At 35.9% G+C, this 21,654-nt stretch overlaps 1 protein-coding gene across 15 annotated transcripts in view; it reads left to right on the top strand.

Annotated features, from left to right (window-relative positions):
* The window catches only part of CFAP69 (cilia and flagella associated protein 69), a 79,763-nt gene that overhangs the window by 31,918 nt on the left and 26,191 nt on the right, over nucleotides 1-21,654 (top strand). For all 15 annotated transcript variants that reach the window (XM_044946762.2, XM_044946761.2, XM_044946760.2 and 12 more), the window contains 6 exons: nucleotides 2,889-3,053; nucleotides 6,484-6,602; nucleotides 8,310-8,428; nucleotides 15,019-15,100; nucleotides 19,708-19,900; nucleotides 21,212-21,349. In XM_044946762.2, the coding sequence (XP_044802697.2) occupies nucleotides 2,889-3,053; nucleotides 6,484-6,602; nucleotides 8,310-8,428; nucleotides 15,019-15,100; nucleotides 19,708-19,900; nucleotides 21,212-21,349 (816 nt within the window). The remainder of the gene's footprint in view (nucleotides 1-2,888; nucleotides 3,054-6,483; nucleotides 6,603-8,309; nucleotides 8,429-15,018; nucleotides 15,101-19,707; nucleotides 19,901-21,211; nucleotides 21,350-21,654) is intronic.

The following is a 21,654-nucleotide window of genomic DNA, read 5'->3' on the forward strand; positions in this document are numbered from 1 at the left end:
ACTTTTCTTCCAAGGAGTAAGCGTCTTTTAATTTCATGGCTGCAGTCACCATCTGCAGTGATTTTGGAGCCCAGAAAAATAAAGTCTGACACTGTTTCCACTGTTTCCCCATCTATTTCCCATGAAGTGACTGGACCAGATGCCATGATCTTCGTTTTCTGAATGTTGAGCTTTAAGCCAACTTTTTCACTCTCCACTTTCACTTTCATCAAGAGGCTTTTGAGTTCCTCTTCACTTTCTGCCATAAGGGTGGTGTCATCTGCATATCTGAGGTTATTGATATTTCTCCCGGCAATCTTGATTCCAGCTTGTGCTTCTTCCAGCCCAGCGTTTCTCATGATGTACTCTGCATATAAGTTAACTAAGCAGGGTGATAATATACAACCTTGATGTACTACTTTTCCTATTTGGAACCAGTCTGTTGTTCCTTGTCCAGTTCTAACTGTTGCTTCCTGACCTGCATACAGGTTTCTCAAGAGGCAGGTCAGGTGGTCTGGTATTCCCATCTCTTTCAGTATTTTCCACAGTTTATTGTGATCCACACAGTCAAAGGCTTTGGTATAGTCAATAAAGCAGAAATAGATGTTTTTCTGGAACTCTCTTGCTTTTTGATGATCCAGCAGATGTTGGCAATTTGATCTCTGGTTCCTCTGCCTTTTCTAATGCCTACTAGTTACCATATGTTGTTTTATCTGTTAAAGAAACATTTATGTTCAAAATAATAAAATCCTACCTTCATGGAGCTTCAAATCTAGATCTCTAGCCACATATTGTCTGCTAAATTAACAAGAGCCATAATTTATATGACTATTTCACCTCAATTCTCATAATTCTTAGAAGGGAAATATATTCTTTAAAAAAATTTATATGGAAGATACTGCTTTCTTTTCTGGTAGTAACTTTGCTTTGGAAATAATTTTACATTGTGAATTTTTATTAGATCAGGAATAGCACTCATTTATCAATGAGGGAGAGAAAACTATGGCTTATTTTTATTCTCTAGCTTTTAATATGATGAGTTATTAAATTTAGTCATGTTAAATTCATTTCAGTTCAGTCGCTCAGTCGTGTCCGACTCTCTGTGACCCCATGAACTACAGCACACCAGGCCTCCCTGTCCATCACCAGCTCCCAGAGTTTACCCAAACTCGTGTCCATTGAGTCAGTGATGCCATCCAACCATCTCATCCTCTGTCGTCCCCTTCTCCTCCTGCCCTCAATCTTTCCTGCACATTAAATAAAACAATTCTCCTGCATCTCCTTTATATCATTTACATTTATAGAAATCTATGAGACCAAAGAAAAGCAAAAGGTAATGCTGCTTAACCAAAGGAACCCTGATGGCTAACAGTTATTTAGTACCTACTGTGAGGTAGGCCTTAACCCTTTCAACAGTATTAAATTGTTTAGGCTTCAAAACAAATCTAGGAGTTATAGGTTCTGTTATTAGCCCTGTAGGTCATTGGATAGAACTCAGTCAGAGGAGTTCAATAACTTGTCCCTTTCAAATAGTAAGTAGCAGAGCCAGGATTTAATACAGGGAGTCTAGTTCCAGAATGCACATTTTTAAACCTATACACATTACTGAGAATAGTATTTTGAACTTTTTTTTTAGCACCAAACAAAAAGATACCTCTAACAGAACCTTTCTAAGAATGCATATTATATCCAAGAAAGAGCAAGACTGACCATAAAGCTATAGTAATTAAAATTATATTGTACTAGACTTGGAATAGACCAGTGAAATGGAATATATGGGAGGTGGGCATTATCAGAGATGATATTGCCAATCAATGAGAAAAAAATAGTGCTCGGGCAGTCGGCCCTCTGTGAAAAAAATAAAGATTAGATCTTTTCAGCTTGTTTTAAAAAGTTAATTGCAAAATGAACTAAAGCCCTAAATGTAAAACACTGTAAAAAATCTTAGAAGAAAACATGGGAAATTATCTCTATGATAACAGGGTGAAAAAAGATTTTTTTAAAAAACAGAAGAGTTTAAACTATAAGATTATAAAAGATTATTAAATGTATCAATTACTGTAAAACAGAAATATCTGTGTGGCAGAATGACAGAATCTGAATAAGATAACAATCTACAAATTGAGAGAAGATATTTATTCACCCCTCTGACTGATAAACAATTGGAATTCAGGCTCATAAAGAACTCTTAAATATCAAAAAGAAAATAACTCAGTAGAGTAGACAAAGAATAAGGTTTGCCAAGAAAATTTTTCAAAATTTTTGGAGAAAATCTCAAATTTTCAAAAAAAGAAAATTAAAAGACACTCAACCCCACTGCACTGCAGAGGAAATGTAATTGCTCTGCAAATTAAGATAACAGTGAAGTACCATTTCACATTTAATAGATCAAGGAAAAAAATCTATTTCTTATGCATTGTATTCATATAACCACTTTGGGAACAATCTGGCAACTTGAGTAGAACTCCATGTGGGTGTGCCCTACAGGATTCTGGTGTCACAGGCAAAACACTTCTTTGTGGAAACAAGAGGACATGAACTAGAATCATCTTAGCAGTTTGTACTAGTGAATAGATAAACTGTTATTTATAATGTGGATGTGGAAAACAGTTAAAACTGAGTGATCTAGATCTACTTGTAACCATGTGAATAATTTTAAAAACATAATGTTGAGTTAATAAAAACAAATGACAAAAGATACATGCAATAATGATACATTTGAGTAAAATTTAAAAATACATATTTGTATACAGGAAATAGAAAGAAGAGAGGAATTGAAATCACATTTACTTCCCTAAAAAGAAAAACCCTGAAGTATGACAAAATTTTACCATCTTTTTAAACTTATATAGACAGAAATAATATCTAAATTTCTTGATGTAAACTAAACTATTAATATTTTTCTACAGATTCCTTCTTTACTCATGGTAACAGTTTTCATGGTGCAGGTGGCCGTGGCAACAAGTTTGCCCAGATGCGTTACAGTTTAAGACTCTTGAGAGCCATGGTCTACCTTGAGAATGATACTATAAACAAGGATCTGTGTGAAAACGGAGCAATTCAGCAACTAATAGGTAAAACATAACATGTTTCTGTCCTGATGAAAGTAGGATTTTTATAAATTAGAAATTTTGTTTGAAATGTTTTTCTATACATTTATTTTGTCCGATAGCTGACAAACTCCTGAATATTTCTTGATTTTTGTTTCATACTATTGGTATAAATTAGTTTGTCTTTACTAAAACATCATGACTACTTATCCTTTAAACATTTGTTTATTTAATTCAGATATGGTTTCATTTAGGATTATCTTTATCCTTTTTTTAATCGACTATTGTTATGTCTCATTCTGTTAGTAGTAAGATCACCATTTTTTGGCCAGGCCTTTTGGAGTCATTTTAAAAGAGGAAAACAAACAACAACAACAACAACAACAACAAAAAATAATAAAATAAAATAAAAAAATAAAAGAGGAAAACATTACATTTTTCAGTGCATTTGACATACCAGAACACTGGTCCACTGGTGTATTCACAAATTTACATAGGCTTTCTGGTGTGAAATATCAGGATATCCTTAATTTCTAACTTAGAGTTGACAATGCTAAGTCACTTTATCCTCAACATTCATACATGTAAGCTCAAAATTGAGTTCTCAAAAAATTGAGAACCCCTAAAGTTAAAACTTTATGCCTTTTATTATTAAAAAAATAATAAATAGTTCTCTGGCCCTAACCTTTCCTGACTTTGAGAAGTAAGAGTTATATTAATCATATTCATGTTCAGTGACTGCCACATGGGTAAGTGACATAATTTGTTGGATGTCAGTTAATTATAAATGCTTACTCAAAAACTTTCTTGTCTGTTAAGACAAGTGCCTACTCTTTCATCAGTAGTGGATTGGGATGAAAGTGAAAGTCACTCAGTCATGTCCTACTCTTTGTGACCCCATGAACTATATAGAGTCCATAGAATTCTCCAGGCCAGAACACTGGAGCGGGTAGCTGTTCCCTCCTCCAGGGGATCTTCCCAACCTAGGAATTGAACCCAGGTCTCCTGCATAGCAGACAGATTCTTTACCAGCTGAGCCACCAGGGAAGCCTGGATTGGGGTGGTACCCTCTAATATTATTACAAATAAACCAAATGAGGATATTGAAAAAAGGGGCTAGGCAAAAACATTCACTGTATTAATGAGTCTACTTAGGATGACCAAACCTGAAAGTAGATTTTATCTCTTCTGTGCACATTTCATTATGCAGAACTCAATGTTAAGGCCCCAGCCTAACAGGATGAATACAGTTTTCCATATATCCAGGAAGAAGTCTTAATCTTACCTGGGTGGCAAGTGGGGAAGGAAAAGCAAATAGCAAGGGTTCTTTTCTTCTTAGGACCTTATCCCTTTAACTTGAAAGAAACTGATCTTTATTATGTGAGTTCCTAGAGGTAGGGATCTTCTCTTACTGAGTCTAACAGAGGGCTCTGTAGTAGTAATAAGCTCAACAAATAGTAATTGCATTGTAAACACAAATGTTTATACACCTGTTGTCTAGGCACTGATGTCATAAATATGTATAGAGGAGAACTCTCAGGACCTTGCCTTAATGGAAACAAAAGGAAAGATACATGTCATAGAAAGATAGTATGAGTTACCCTGCGCCATCAGTAAAGCACCTAGTGAGTAGTACAGAGAGTAAATGGCACAGGGTAGTTTTCAAGGCTGGGCAATCTTAACAGGAAACTTTATGAGTAAGGGTGTGAAGGTAAGGCTGTTTCAAGAGGAAAAAAGAGAAAGAAATGGTCTTTCACACAAGGGGACAGCATGAGCAAAGACATGAAGCCAAAATGTACATGATGGCGTGTTCAGAAATAGTTTAAGTGGAGTCAAAGTTTTATGAAGATAAATAATATGAGATAAAGTTAAGTGTTTAGTCAGAGGCCAAGCTAGAAAGAGTTTTGAATGGCAGATAATAATAGACTTTGAACTTCATCCACTTTAAGCACAGGGAGCTATTAGTAGTTTGGATTAGGGAAGTTATATATACAGTGCTATTTTAGAAAGAGGAAATACGAAAGAAATATATCTAATGATTTAAAATAGGATACAGGGAGGGTAAATGTAGGGAGTTAAAGAATAAATATTAAGAAAATAATTCAGTATTAACATTTATTACAGATAACAGGGAAAGTGACATACCTGTACACAGATAGGAAGAAGAGGAGTTAATCTAGAAAAGAGAAGCAGACCTGAGGCAAGCCAAGTTGGATTCCTAGAAGGTGTCCTAATAAGAGAATATAGGCCTTCTGTCCATGGCATACCTTTGCTCTGGCCTCCAGCACACTCAACTAGCCTTCCTAGACTCTGATCCTTCACCTGTAATTCACCATAACAGGACCAAGAACTGTCCCTTCAGGGACAACTATGGAAATAGGCTATAGTTTCCATGGCCCTTTTACTTTGAAACATAGCTCCACACCTTGCTGTTAATACTAATTCCCTTTGATTCCCTTTAAGTGAAGAAAAGTGACTTTTGTTCCTTATATAAAGTTTAAAGGAGAAGTCCTTTTCTGAAGCAAAATGTTCTTGTGAATGACATTCCATCAGTGTGACTGTTTTCAAGTCTTTTAAAATTTTGATTGGAAGCAAGGGAGAACTTTTAAAGGACATAGGGATATTGCTACCTAAGTTGTCAAAGATGCCTTTGGGTAGACATAATTAGACAACACAGAAAGAAGTAACAGAAATAGAAAACATACTTAGGGCACTCTTCCAAATTGACCCTGTTAATCATAAGGACAAGAAGAGATGAGGCAAGCTAAGATCAGTATTTTGGTCATATATTTGCAAAGGCATGTGTCTTTGCCTCATGAAAGTGCATATTTTTAAACAGTTTTGTTTTCTTGGTGAAGTATCAGGTTGGAAAAGGCTGCTTTTAATAATATTCAGTCTTATGGACTCTGTGGGAGAGGGAAAGGGTGAGGGTGGGGAGATTTGGGAGAATGGCATTGAAACATGTATAATATCATGTATGAAACAAGTCGCCAGCCCAGGTTCAATGCATGATACTGGATGCTTGGGGCTGGTGCACTGGGACGACCCAGGGGGAGGGTGTGGGGAGGGGGGAGGGAAGGGGGTTCAGGATGGGGGGCACGGGTGTACCTGTGGCGGATTCATTTCGATGTTTGGCGGAGCTAATACAATATTGTAAAGTTTAAAAATAAAATAAAATTAAAAAAAATAATAAAATAAAGTGACATAGCACACATTAAAAAAAATTCAATTAATTATGTACTAGAAATTCTGTATATATCGGAATATTGATTGTATTGAGAGCTCAAAGAATCTATTTATCATCTGTCTACAGCTTCTAGGAAACCATGCAATGAAAATAACCCTTTTAAAGATAGTTCTAGTTGAAATTTTATAAGAATTTCAGAACAGTAATTGATCAAAATAAAAATACAGTGTTCAATAACTTTACATTCTTTAACTTTCTTCAAATCAGGAATCTTTAAAAATACAATAAGCAAGTATAATGATAAGGAAGAGGCCATCCTTCTGGAAATTCAGTCTGATATTTTACTTATTTTGTCTGGTCTTTGTGAATATCATATTCCTGGGAAGGTATGTATGCCTGTGAATCATTGTTCAGATCTTTCAATCCCATAACATTAGGAACTATTTCTTAGTAAATGTCCATAAATGTTGGTGTTTTTTAATCTTATGAAGATTTAATATTCTTTTTATAATTAGAGTATAATTACATAAAGTATATAGATCTTTAGTATATAGTTCGATTTTGACAAACATCATCCATTTAACCAATATCCTAATTAATATATAGAATTTTTTCCCTCTATAATTCTTTCATGCTGCTTAGCAGCCATGCCCCTACTTGCCTCTAGGCAACCCACTGTTCTGATTTCTATCTTCATAAATTAGTTTTGCCTATTCTTTAACTTTATATTAATCAGTTCAGTTCAGTCGCTCAGTCGTGTCCGACTCTTTGCGACCCCATGAATCGCAGCACGCCAATTATCTACCCTATTAGTTCTGGTTTTTGTCACCCAGCACCATTTCTGAAATATATCCATGTTGTTGCATATATCAATAATTAATTCCTTTTTATTGCTGAATAGTATTTCATTGTGTACCAAAATTTGTTTCTCTATCCCTTGGTGATAAGCACTTGGGCTGATTCCATTTGGGACCACTATGTTTAAAGCTTTAATTAAGGTTGCTGTACTAGTCTTTTTGTGGGAAAAAAAATGCTTTCATTTCTCTTTGGTAAATACCTGGGAGTGCAACTGATGAATCATAAGCTAGGTGTTACGTTTTGAAGTAACTGGCAAATAGTTCTCCAAAGTGGCTGTACCGTTATAAATGCTATTTTGTGTTTGAATTGGGTTCGTATCTAAAACTAAAAGTTAAAAAAGAGTTTAATTCCTTTTGATCTTTTTAATGCCTTAGAAAACTCTTGAGTCTCAGAGATTAATAACTTACATAATAATACAGATTTGGAAATACAAAAATTAAAAATTATGAAGGCTTGCTTCAGTAAAGTGATTTGAGAGAGAAGCAAAAAGAACAGTAAATACATACTTAGCTCCAAGCCTTGGTGACACTTCTTATATTCTATCATCTTGTGCCTATGTTCTCCTGGAAAATACTCATAGTCTTGCTTACTGGGACCCAGAATAGAATAACAGGACTATAAGAAAGGTACTTAGTATGGGACAAATATTAACTGGTAATAACTTTATATAAATTATTAAAAGTTTTAACTGCTATTGATTATTTCTCTCTTGGAAACATTAGAAAATCTTCCATAATAGAATTTTAACCCCTTAAGTTAGTTGTTGCTATCTGGTACTTATCTGACATTATGTTAGACTACATTCACTACAGTGTGAAAAAAAAACCATGGGACAAGTCTTATGGGTTTTTATTTTTTTAAAGAAAGACAAAGAGGAAAAATATAAATGGGCATTAAGTTGGCATATTGATTGGTATCCTCTCTTAAAAAATGATCAACTTTACAATAATTTGTCTTAAGTTCCTGAGAAAAGTGAGTAAAAATTAAAAAACAAAACTGTATTACTGTACTGTATTCCTTGCTGAGATAATCCCATGGACAGAGGACTCTTGTGGGCTACAGTCCATAGGGTCACAAAGAGTTGTTCATGACTGAGCAACTGAGCATGCACATACACACTATTTTCTTAACAATGTTGTATTTTCCTAGTTGAAAAGTTTTATGGGACAGGATGAAATGGGAAAGGAAATGAGTATTTGTTTATTTCAAGAAATAATTGTACATAAATCTCTTAGGAAATTTTTGGAACTGGAGGAGTGGATATAATTCTTCATGTAATGAAAACAGACCCCAAGAAGTTACAGAGTGGATTAGGCTATAATGTACTTCTTTATAGTACATTGGACAGCATTTGGTGAGTATGGCTGTGCCCACAGTAAAAGAAAATTACCTCTCTAGCTATGTATCCATTTTCTTCCCTCAAAACTGCAGAAGAAAGACAAGCCTTTTTATTTTCAATAGTCCAAAAATGACACTTACTAGTATACCTTGGAAAGTAGTCTTGTCCATCACTCAAATATAAAAACCATTCTTGTATCTAAACTTAGATCCTTATGTTTGTGATTTGAATGCTTTCCATTTTGGCCTGGCCTGGGAAAACACAAGCATCTACTGTTACTCATATAGTATTCTTCATATCCTTCAAAAGGATATGAAGACTCTTGAATTCCTCATTCATCTTATCTTAAAGAGTTGAAAACCAATTGATTAGGTATTTCCTAGTCAATATTATTTCCCAAAAAGTTTAGCATCCCAAAGGGCAAATAATAAATAAACTGCTTTTCTTAACATCAATTTATGAAATTTTGTCTTGGGGGAAATTACTTGAGTTTCATATATCATTAACACTTATACATTTCTTTTGTTCTATTTGGGTGAAATTCATGAGAGATTTGTTTAAGAAAAAAAAAATCCTCATGACTAGAGACCTAATAGATGTATGTAGAACAGTCTACCAATAACAGCAGAAAACACATTTTTTAAATCACTGTAATATTGTGATTTATAATTTAAAAATTTATATTTGGTCTATTTCTAGTACAGAACTCCCCAAACTCTAGTAATTTCTTAATAAGGGCAATGAGAACATCTTTTGTTACAATATTTGGTCTTTTATTTTTAGTTCCTATAATACTTTCAGAGTAATAAAGGTGAAAGTAGTATCTTTCTTTATTCATAACAAGCACCTTTCAACTACGTCTGAATTTATGGTACTAAGGTGATTTTTGGAAAGCCCCTAGATAAGCACAGGATGGGAGCCTGGTTGCCAGGGAACTAACTATATAGTTACTTAAAGGTTGTAACTTTCAGCTCCACCCTCAACCTCCAGGGAGGGGAAAGAGACTGAAAATTGAGTTTAATCACCAATGGCCACTGATCTCATCAATTATACCTACACAATGAAGCCTCTATAAAAATCCTAAACCATGAGATTGAGGAACTTCCAAGTCAGTGAACACGTGGAGTTGCTGAGAGGGGCATGGAAGCTCCAGGCCCCTTCCCTATATACTTTGTCTTGTTCATCTCTTCCATCAGGCTGTCCCCAAGTTATATTATTGTATAGTAAACTGGTACTCTAGTAAGTAAGCTATTTTCCTGAGTTCTGTGAGCTACTCTACATCTGGTTGGTCAGAAGCACAGGTGACAACCTGGACTAGAATCTAATTTTGGGGGGAGGAAAGCAGCATAATCTTGTGGGACTGAGCTCTTAACCTGTGAGACTGGATGCTAACTCTAGGTAGTAGTTTCAGAATTGAATTGAATTGGAGGATACCCAGTTGATGTCCACTGCGAATTGAAGAATTGTTTGGTATAGAAAAAACCTACATATTTGGTGGCCATAAGTGAAGTATTTAGAGTAGTTTTGAGAAGAGACACAGAGATTTTTGTTTGTTTGTTTTACAAGCACATATGGCACATTCTCTAGGGTAAGTCATGTACAAGGTCACAAAACAAGCCTAGACAAATTTAAGAAAATGGAAATCATTCTTTTCTGACTACAACTGTGTTCAACTAGCAATCAATAACAAAAGGAAACCAGAAAAATCCACAAAGGCATGGAAATCAAACAACACACTTTAGTATAACCATTGGGTCAGAGACAAAAACAAAAAGGAAACTAGAAGATTTCTCAAGGCAAACTAAAATGAAAACACAACATACTTAAACTATTAATGTAAATATACAATCTACCAAGACTGAATCAATAAGAAATAGAAAGCCTGCACAGATCAGTAACAATAAAGAGGTTAAATCCATAATCAAAAACCTCCCAACCAAAAAGGTCCAGGTTTGGAGAGCTTCGCATGTGATCTGTACAAGGCAAGGATGCCCACTCTTACCACTTTTGCTCAACATAGTACCATAAGTTCTACTCAGAGCAGTTAGGCAAGAAAAAGAAAAAAAAGCATCCAAATCAGAAAAAAAGGGTAAAGTTTGCATCTGTTTGCAGATTACATGATCTTAATATGTAGAAAACACTAAAGACTCCACCAAAAGACTGTTAGAACTAATAAATGAATTCATTAAAGTTGCAGGATACAAAATTAACATACAAAACAATTGCATTTCTATATACTAGTAATGAACTATACAATAAAGAGGAAATTAGAAGCAATCACATTTGTAATTTCTAAGAATAAAGTTCTTAGAAATCAACATAAACAAGAGGTGAAAGACATAGTGGTACAATCACAAGCGATATGGAGGTTCCTCAAAAAATGAAAAATAGAACTACCATATGATCCAGTAATCTCACTTCTGGGAATATATCCAAAAGAATTGAAATCAGTATCTTGAAGTGATAGCTTCATCCTGTGTTCTATGCTGCGCTGTTCACTGTGAATAATTATTCACTATTCACAATAGTAAAGATACAGAAACAACAGAAATGTCCATCAGATGAATGAAGAAAATGTGTTATGTACATACAGTGGAATATTACTCAGCTTTAAAAAAGAAGGAAATCCTACCATTTGCAACAACATAGGATACATTATGCTAAGTGAAATGTCATTCAGAGAAGGATATCTCTTATACATAATTTCTCTTAAACACAGCATCTAAAATAGTCACAAGTGTAAAAGTAGATAATAGTATGTAGTATGATGGAGTATGTAGAATGATGGAGTGAGGGAGGCATGATGTGTTGTTCAATGGATATAAAGTTACAGTCATACAAGATTAGTAAGTTCCAGAGATCAGATCTGCAGTATAACACACGGAGGAGCCTGGTGGGCTACAGTCCAGGGGGTCACAAAGAGTCAGACACGACTGAGTGACTTCACTCACTCACTCACTCACATTGCACATAGACCTACTCTAGAATATAGTGACTACAGTTAAGGTAAGATGTTGTGTACTTAAACATTTGTTAAGTGAGTAGATCTCATATGTTCAGTGGTCTTATCCACACCCCCCCCCCCGCCAAAAAAAACACCAACAACAAAAACACACAAAGGGATATAAGGAAACTAATAGGTGATGAATGTTTTTATTACCTGGATTGTGATGATAGCAACACAAGTATTTGCATATGTCCAAACTCACCAAATTATATACAGAAACTATATACAGATTAAAAATTCCAATTATACTACAATAAACATGGGGGTAGTAGGGAAACTCTGATGAATATTACTTTCCAAAGGATAAAGTAAATAGATGTATCCCCTGGAAATTCTCTCATTTTATACAGAGCTGGAATAGTCAGCTCTCTTCCAGATAAACATGGGCAATGGGGCTAATCAATTATCTAGTTTCTTTTTTACTACAGAGAAGGATATAGTGATAACATGATAACCTGATCTTTAGTTTCAACAGCAAAGTCTTAGTGACCAAAGTGCTGTATTAAGCATAGTAAAAAGTTCAGCCATGAGTATTGAGTACCTTCCTATATACCAATATATTGGGATTCAGTGGTTACTGCAGAAAATAACTTGATGTTTTATCCCTTTTTTATTTGGTATCTCATAATTATACCAAGATAAAGATAAATGACTTTATCTGTGTCTTTTACTAGAGCACAACTTCAAATATCTTTGTAAAATAGATTAGTAATAAATAAGTTGGACATGAGTTTTAGCAAACTCTACTGCTACTGCTAAGTCACTTCAGTCGTGTCCAACTCTGTGCGACCCCATTGACGGCAGCCCACCAGGCTCCCCCGTCCCTGGGATTCTCCAGGCAAGAACACTGGAGTGGGTTGCCATTTCCTTCTCCAATGCATAAAAGTGAAAAGTGAAAGGGAAGTCGCTCAGTCGTGTCTGACTCTAGCGACCCCATGGACTGCAGCCTACCAGGCTCCTCCATCCATGGGATTTTCCAGGCAGGAGTACTGGAGTAGGGTGCCATTGCCTTCTCCTTGGCAAACTCTGCTGCTGCTGCTGCTGCTAAGTCGCTTCAGTCGTGTCCTACTCTGTGCGACCCCATAGACAGCAGCCCACCAGGCTCCCCCGTCCCTGGGATTCTCCAGGCAAGAACCTGGAGTGGGTTGCCATTTCCTTCTCCAATGCAGGAAAGTGAAAAGTGAAAGGGAAGTCGCTTAGTCGTGTCCGACTCTTCGCAACCCCATGGACTGCGTCCCACCAGGCTCCTCCGTCCATGGGATTTTTCCAGGCAAGAGTGCTGGAGTGGAGTGCCATTGCCTTCTGGGAGATAGTAAAGGACAGAGAAGCCTGGTGTGCTGTAGTTCATTGGGTCGCAAAGAGTTGGACACAACTTAGCGACTGAACAGCAGTAACAACAAAGTTCAGGGTTTAATTGGTAATACCAGGCATCAGATCTTTTTCCTTTTCTTAGAAACTTAAATGAGTGAAGTTCTCATCTATTCCTTTGCATCATGAAATGACTTTAAATATTATCAAATACTTAGTTCTATATAAGTATCATATTTCTCCTCCATTCTGTTTACATGATACATCATGTTATATTTCTTGAATAAGCCTGACCTGGTTATGATGTATTATGTCTTTATTTTTTATGTTGCTGGATTCAATTAGCAAATATTTTTAGATTTGGAGAGAATACCATGTTAATGTAAGTTTAGTATTTCTTTTTTATCAATATTCCCTGAATACTTTTGGAATCTAGTTTATTTTGACCTCAGAAAACAAGTTTGGAAGTATTCCTTCATTTTTTTTTTCTTTTTTTTTTAAATTTTATTTTTTTTTAAACTTTACATAATTGTATTAGTTTTGCCAAATATCAAAATGAATCTGCCACAGGTATACATGTGTTCCCCATCCTGAACCCTCGTCCCTCCTCCCTCCCCATACCATCCCTCTGGGTCGTCCCAGTGCACTAGCCCCAAGCATCCAGTATCGTGAGTTTGCATAAGATTGTTTTTATATCTTTCTTAAGTAATCTGTGGAATTCACCAATTAGTTTTCCAATTGAAAAGAAAACTGGAGTTTTCTTTGTAGAAAGATTCTAAAGTATAGGTTTCATTTCTTTAATATGTATAAATCTGTTAAGATTTTCTACTCATGCATATGTTCTGATGTCTTTTTATAGGGACTTAGTGATTTTGTCTAAATTTTTGTTATTTCCTGCTATGTGAGCATTTATAATATCCTCTTAGTATTTTTAATGTCTGTAAGATATAAAGTGATGCCTTCTTTTCCTTTCTGGGTATTAGTCGTTTCTGCCTTCTCTCTTTTTCCTTGATGGGTTTCACCAGGGTTGATCGATATCAGTATTATTAGTCTTTTTAAAGAATCAATTGTTGCATCATTGTTTCTATGCTATTTTGTTTTTCTATTTAATTAATTTTGTGGAATTTTTTTCATTCAATTTTATCTTTTCTATTTCTTGAGATAGATGCTAGGATCATAGATTTTTCAACTGTTCTTCTGCTCTAATATATCCATCTAAGGCTGTAAATTCTCCTGTGAAGCCAACAGGGTTCCATATGCTCTTATCATTAAATTCAAACTGTTTTCCAGTTTTCATTGTGATTTTCTTTTCACTTTGGGAAATTTAGAAGTATATTATTTAATTTCTGAACAGAGAAGGATGTTCTATTTTTTTGTCTTATTATTACAATAATGCTATGAATTAAAGAGGCAAAAGACAGGCCATGATAGGCATGAGAGAGTTACTACTTCAAAAGTGGGAACAAAATAAGTGTGACTCATACCCATAGGTGGTAAAACTTGAAAGCACATGAGTGAAAGAGGCCAAGCTGATGGCCTTTATGCACCAACCCTCACAACCACCATCACAAAACAGCCAGCAGAAACAGGTCTCTCTCTTTTTTTTTCCCCAAGAGGGAGCCATGTTAAATAATTATCATATTATTTTTGAATCATAGATAAATAAATAAATACCATGTTAAATAGAAAAGAGATTTCGATTGACCCCAGCAGGCTTGCCATTCCTGGGAAGACTAGAGGGAGATTGGGCTCAATTTACCACCACCACCAGCAGTGACTTGTTCAGCCCATGTCTGTTGCAACCCAGGAAAACAGTGAAAGGAGCCCTGGCAACAACTTCAGTCCCTCACTCCATGTGAGGCACTTCACAGCAGGCACTTCAGCAAATAATCTCATGCCAAGATAAGATGTAATTAAAAGCAATTTAAAAAAGCAAGTATTTCAGGTATGCCAGCACTGTAAAAGACAGTAAATGAATAAAGCTTGAAGAAATAGTTAATAGAGCAACCAGAGGAGACCTTTAGGAATAATTAATATTGGGAAAGCAAAGGAGAACATTGCATCTACAGAAAATAGGCAGCAATGAGAAACAATTGGGATTAGTTTTTAAATAGTTGAAATTAAACTACACTGGCAAAGTCTCTTCAAAGTTCAATTTTTAAGCAAAGAAATAAACTGATTTGAGAGAATGAAGGGAAATATTCTTTGAGAAGATATTTTTGATAGAAATAAACTCACAAATTGAATTTAATAAAGCCTTGTTAAGTTATTACCTTCCTTTTTATTTAAGGTGCTGCATTTTGGGATGTTACCCCTCAGAGGATTACTTTCTTGAAAAAGAAGGCATTTTTCTCCTTTTGGATTTATTGGCAGTAAGTATAATAACTGTTTAACAAAAATTAAATATGTCTTTATTAGCTCTTTACAAACTATCACAGAACAGTACTCTGTGATTAAATGTGCCCCCAAATAGTGTTTAAATGTTTGTTTTGAACAAAAATCCCTCCTGGAGTTCCATAATGTGCATTGGCATAATAAAGAGTCTGAAAATTCCTCCAGTGAAGAAATTGGTTTACTTAGATGAATGTTCCCAAACACATGACAGCAGGGAATTTGTTTTATGTGGATTTTTCCTTACAAAATTAAAGAAACAGCTAGACTACTTCAAGGTCAATAATCATTTACTAATAACTTCTAGCTTGACAAACAAGGAAAGATCAACATTAAAAAAAAAAACTGTGTGATTTGTAGGTAATGTGAAGACTCTAGTGTGTCATAGAATAATCCAGAAAGGCTGAGAAGAATGGCAAAGACTCTCATTTATCCTTACAGTAATCCCCTCCTAGCCTCAACAAGTGTGTCCATAGTTACGGGAAACGCATGTATACCTGTGGCAGATTCATTTCGATATTTGGCAAAACCAATACAATATTGTAAAATTAAAAAAAATAATAAAATGTAAAAAAATAAAGAATAAAAATAAAGAAAAAGTATACTTTTGTTTCAGTAAAACTCTGAGAGATATTCTCATGCAGAGTTCTAGGTATGTCACTGCCTGTGATTGCCACCATTCTTGATATTATTAACAGAATAACGAACCTACTTTAACTTACTGCTAAGTCGCTTCAGTCGTGTCTGACTCTGTGCGACCCCATAGATGGCAGCCACCAGGCTCCCCTGTCCCTGGGATCCTCCAGGCAAGAACACTGGAGTGGGTTGCCATTTCCTTCTCCAGTGCATGAAAGTGAAAAGTGAAAGGGAAGTCGCTCAGTTGTGTCCAACTCTAGCGACCCCATGGACTGCAGCCTACCAGGCTCCTCCGTCCATGGGATTTTCTAGGCAAAAGTACTGCAGTGGGGTGCCACTGCAGCAAAGATACTAAACTTATTTGTGTCCTTTCATCTCTGTGAAAGAAAATTAGTTGACACCAGAGATGATAGCAAGCTCATTAGATAAGAAACGCTACAAACAAAAAATAAGTAAATAATAATTATAATAATAAAAATAACCCACCTTGAATGAGTCATAAGCAGAAACCCTTTGAAAGTTCAGAAAATTGAGCATAATACAAAGGATATATGCATAGCTCTACTTGCTGCTAAGTCACTTCAGTCGTGTCCGACTCTGTGCGACCCCATAGACAGCAGCCCACCAGGCTTCCCCGTCCCTGGGATTCTCCAGGCAAGAACACTGGAGTGGGTTGCCATTTCCTTCTCTAATGCATGAAAGTGAAAAGTGAAAGTGAAATCACTCAGTCGTGTCTGACTCTGTGCGACCCCATGGACTGCAGCCTACCAGGCTCCTCTCTCTGTCCATGGGATTTTCCAGGCAAGAATACTGGAGTGGGGTGCCATTGCCTTCTCCACATAGCTCTACTTAGGCAGACCTAAACAACATATATCTCACCATGTTTCTCTGACTAGAGTATGTCTAGAAGCACATGGTCAGTGTCAGGGAATTCTCAAAGTTACAAAATTAATTTGGCATATCTTCCTGGAATGTAGCTTCTACTTAATATTTGGAAGTAAGGAATGATATTATGTGTGTGTGTATATATATGTGTGTGTATATATATATAAAGTAATTAAAATTTATTTTAAAAATGTATAGAAGACTTAAAAGACATTTCTTACTTATATTCATTCTCCTTCACCATTAGGGTTTCTGGATGGAAAGATATGAAGGCTGGTAGGAGAAGTCATATAGCACAGTGATTGTGAGCACAGACTGGAATCAGTCTGATTGAGGCCTCTAGGAGTTGTTAGCTGTGTAACTTTGACAAATTACTTAACATCTCTGTTACCAATTTCTTCATCTATAAAATAGAGATAACAGTATTATCTACCTCATGCATTGTTGCTAGGATTGTATGAATAATTATGTGCATGTGTGTATACATTTACATGCAGTGGTTTGAATAGTTCCTGACATATTTTTGCTGTGTTTTCTTGAATGTAATTATTAGATTGTACTGAATGAGTTCCAGAAAAACACCTATTTCCACTTTATTGACTATACCAAAGCCTTTGACTGTGTGGATCACAAGAAACTGTGGAAAATTCTGAAAGAGATGGGAATACCAGGCCACCTGACCTGCCTCTTGAGAAACCTATATGCAGGTCAGGAAGCAACAGTTAGAACTGGACATGGAACAACAGACTGGTTCCAAATAGGAAAAGGAGTTCATCAAGACTGTATACTGTCACCCTGCTTATTTAACTTATATGCAGAGTACATCATGAGAAACGCTGGATTGGAAGAAGCACAAGCTGGAATCAAGATTGCCGGGAGAAATATCAATAACCTCAGATATGCAGATGACATCACCCTTATGGCAGAAAGTGAAGAGGAACTAAAAAGCCTCATGATGAAAGTGAAAGTGGAGAGTGAAAAAGTTGGCTTAAAGCTCAACATTCAGAAAACGAAGATCATGGCATCTGGTCCCATCACTTCATGGGAAATAGATGGGGAAACAGTGGAAACAGTGTCAGACTTTATTTTTTGGGCTCCAAAATCACTGCAGATGGTGATTGCAGCCATGAAATTAAAAGACGCTTACTCCTTGGAAGGAGAGTTATGCCCAACCTAGATAGCATATTGAAAAGCAGAGAAGGAAATGGCAACCCACTCCAGTGTTCTTGCCTGGAGAATCCCAGAGACGGGGAAGCCTGGTAGGCTGCCGTCTAAGGGATCGCACAGAGTCAGACACGACTGAAGCGACTTAGCAGCAGCAGTAGTCAAGGCTATGTTTTTTCCAGTGGTCATGTATGATTGTGAAAGTTGGACTGTGAAGAAAAGAGTGTCGAAGAATTGATGCTTTTGAACTGTGGTGTTGGAGAAGACTCTTGAGAGTCCCTTGGACTGCAAGGAGATCCAAACAGTCCATTCTAAAGGAGATCAGCCCTGGGTGTTCTTTGGAAGGACTGATGCTAAAGCTGAAACTCCTATACTTTGGCCACCGCATACGAAGAGTTGACTCATTGGAAAAGACTCTGATGCTGGGAGGGATTGGGGGCAGGAGGAGAAGGGGACGACAGAGGATGAGATGGCTGGATGGCATCACAGGATTGATGGACGTGCGTTTGAGTGAACTCCGGGAGTTGGTGATGGACAGTGAGGCCTGGTGTGCTGCAATTGATGGGGTCACAAAGAGTTGGACGCGACTGGACTGAACTGAACTGAATAATTGCTCATAAAGGTTAAATATTACTGAGAGTTTACTATGTGACAGTGTGTGTGTATGTTAGTCACTCAGTTGTTTCTGACTGTTTGCGACCCTATGGGCTGTAATCCTCCAGTCTCCTCTGTCCATGGGATTCTCCAGGCAAGAATACTGGAGTAGGTTACCATGCCCTCCTCCAAAGGATCTTCCCAACCCAGTGATTGAACCTCTGTCTTCTGTAGCTCCTGGGAAACCCCATATAAGTTATAATAACTCCCTAAAGCAGGTAATATTATCCATAATTTAATCAAACAGGAAACTGATAATGTATGTAATTCAGACAACAGGTTACACGCTTCTTTTGCCATATTCTATTAGCAGTACACTGTAAGAGTTTCTCAACCAAAAATATTTCACACAGAAGCCATGACTGTGTGGACACCTTTGCTCTATTTGGACTTCTCTAGTGCGCTGCCATCCGTGGGGTCACTAGGAGTCAGACACGACTGAGCGACTTCACTTTCACTTTTCACTTTCATGCATTGGAGAAGGAAATGGCAACCCACTCCAGTGTTCTTGCCTGGAGAATCCCAGGGACGGGGGAGCCTGGTGGGCTGCCGTCTATGGGGTCACACAGAGTCGGACACGACTGAAGTGACTTAGCAGCAGTAGCAGCAGCATACCTAAATTTTAGTTTGCTGAAAACTATTTGTAGAAAAACAGGAAATATGCTTAATAAGATAATTTTTCTTAAGTGCTAATCTACTCTTTTATGGTTGCTGAGTTTCAAACTACAAAATTATACTTCGTTTTGATTTATTTTCACATGTGACTGCCACTTGGAGTTACTATCAGTTAGTCTCTTAATAATAATGAGGTTACAGCAAGGATGAGTCTTAACAAACTTTAATAAACCAGGTAAATTAAAAAGATCCTATAATTACACTCTTATGTATAGCACAGATGACCTTGCTCCACTTAATTTCAATATTTCTTTTTCCTATTGAACTAAATCAGTGACATTTTTGTTCAGGGTATGTTTATGACATCAGAATTATATTCAATCTTTTTATTTCTGTTTTTTAAAAGTCTCTATTGTTTGAAAATGAACTCATTACAATGGTATCTATTTTAACAGGAGATGGTCACAAATCATACTTAGAGTCTTGATTTTATAAGGCAGTCATTTAGGAAAAAACCTACTGATTAACACAATATTTCTCTTTTAAAAGACAATAATTCTTAAAATTTTTATTTTTTTATTTAAAAAATATTTATTTATTGCAACATTTTTCTTTTTCTGTTTCCTTGAAAAAGTTAAACCAAAAAAAATTCTGCAATCTAATACTTGGAATAATGGTTGAATTCTGTGATAATCCCAAAACTGCGGCTCATGTCAATGCTTGGCGAGGGAAGAAGGACCAGACAGCTGCTAGTCTTTTAATTAAATTGTGGAGAAAGGAAGAAAAAGAACTAGGAGTAAAACGTGATAAATATGGGAGGATTGTTGGTAAGTGTATTTGTAATTGTTTGTAGAAATAATTAGATCCGTATTTTTAGAAAGAGACATTAGGAAAGTATGGGGCCTTCTACCTCTTTGTTTAAAGTTCTTTTCACAGGGGTCTGCAGATTGAAAGAAAACTAAGTAAATTAGTAGGTTCATGTTTTTATAGAATATTTTCAGGAAATGGTATTGATTATATTCTTTAACTTGGAAAAAAAAACTTAACAGGACTTCCTAAAGCATTTTCTTTGGGTTATCTGCTTTTGTAAGTATTTTCAGTAATATTTCATTTACCAATAAAATTTGAGTGCTTAAAAAGTAGAGTGCTTAAGAACAATTTTTCTGGTATTTTGTACATTTCTGTTGATTCTCATTTATAGTTTACTTTTTATGTAAAGGAGGAAACTTTTCTAAATAAAAATAAATCAATGGTCATAAATTTAAATGACTATACTCTAATGAAGTTTATAGTACCAGAATTTATATTTCATTTATCTATTCTATAGTGCTATATCGGAGAAGGCAATGGCACCCCACTCCAGTACTTTTGCCTGGAAAATCCCAAGGACAGAGGACCCTGGTAGGCTGCAGTCCATGGGGTCGCTGAGGGTCGGACACGACTGAGCGACTTCACTTTCACTTTTCACTTTCATGCATTGGAGAAGGCAATGGCAACCCACTCCAGTGTTCTTGCCTGGAGAATCCCAGGGACGGGGAAGCCTGGTGGGCTGCCATCTATGGGGTCGCACAGAGTCGGACACAGCTGAAGCGACTTAGCAGCAGCAGCAGCATAGTGCTATATTACATTTTCTAAACCTTTTATGATTCTTATTATAATTTTATATGTTAGTATTGTTTATTTTTAAGTGAAAATACTTCCCCTTTAACTCCTGGTGATTTCTCTCTTCAATCCATTTTTATTATTTCTAACTTCTAACCCATAACATCATAAAATAGTTTTTATATTTATAGGATAACATATAGAAACCAAAAGCAAATAGGAGATTAAATCATTTTTAAACTGACATGTTCAGTTTCTGGATCTCAAAATTAGAAAAGTTTTTTAGGTGAAGGTTTCACTTTTAAAAGGTAATTTTGTGAAATTTTTATACTTTACATAAATAGTAAAAATTAAATTTTTCCAACAGAATGGGGAAAAATTGCTGGTTACTTATGTTTTTAAAAGAGTAATCATGTATCAGGCAGTACTGTATTCTGTTAGTATATTTTATGATGTCTAGACTAAAATCTTAAAATTATTAATTTACTACAATTTTTATCTGTCCTTTCTATATTTTTATGATATCCAATGATTAGATACAAAGAAACCTCTATTTACTAGTTTTCAAGAAGAGCAAAAAATCATACCACTGCCTGCTAACTGCCCAACTATTGCAGTTATGGATGTTGCTGAGAATATCAGAGCAAAAATTTATGCTGTGTTGGGCAAACTAGGTAAGAAGTTACTTGTCAAATTCTAAAGAGCCTCTCTTTCTTTGCTGAGTATTGTGAATTGATTTCACTTTGGAGTCCGTTTTTCAGACATGATGAATAAAAGTCCCTTTATATAGACAAATGCATGTTCCATTGTTATCACAATGCAACCAGCTGCCCCCTTGAGCTCTGGATTTGGGGGAAGGCATCAGTATTTTTTAAGCTCCCCAGGCAATTCCAGAGTACAGTCAGGATTAAAGACAGTTAGTTTAGATGATTAGACTTAAATACTAGAATTCTGAATCACCTGAGGACTTAACTTCGCT

Source organism: Bubalus bubalis, chromosome 8 (assembly GCF_019923935.1).
Source record: "Bubalus bubalis isolate 160015118507 breed Murrah chromosome 8, NDDB_SH_1, whole genome shotgun sequence".
NCBI lineage: Eukaryota > Metazoa > Chordata > Mammalia > Artiodactyla > Bovidae > Bubalus > Bubalus bubalis.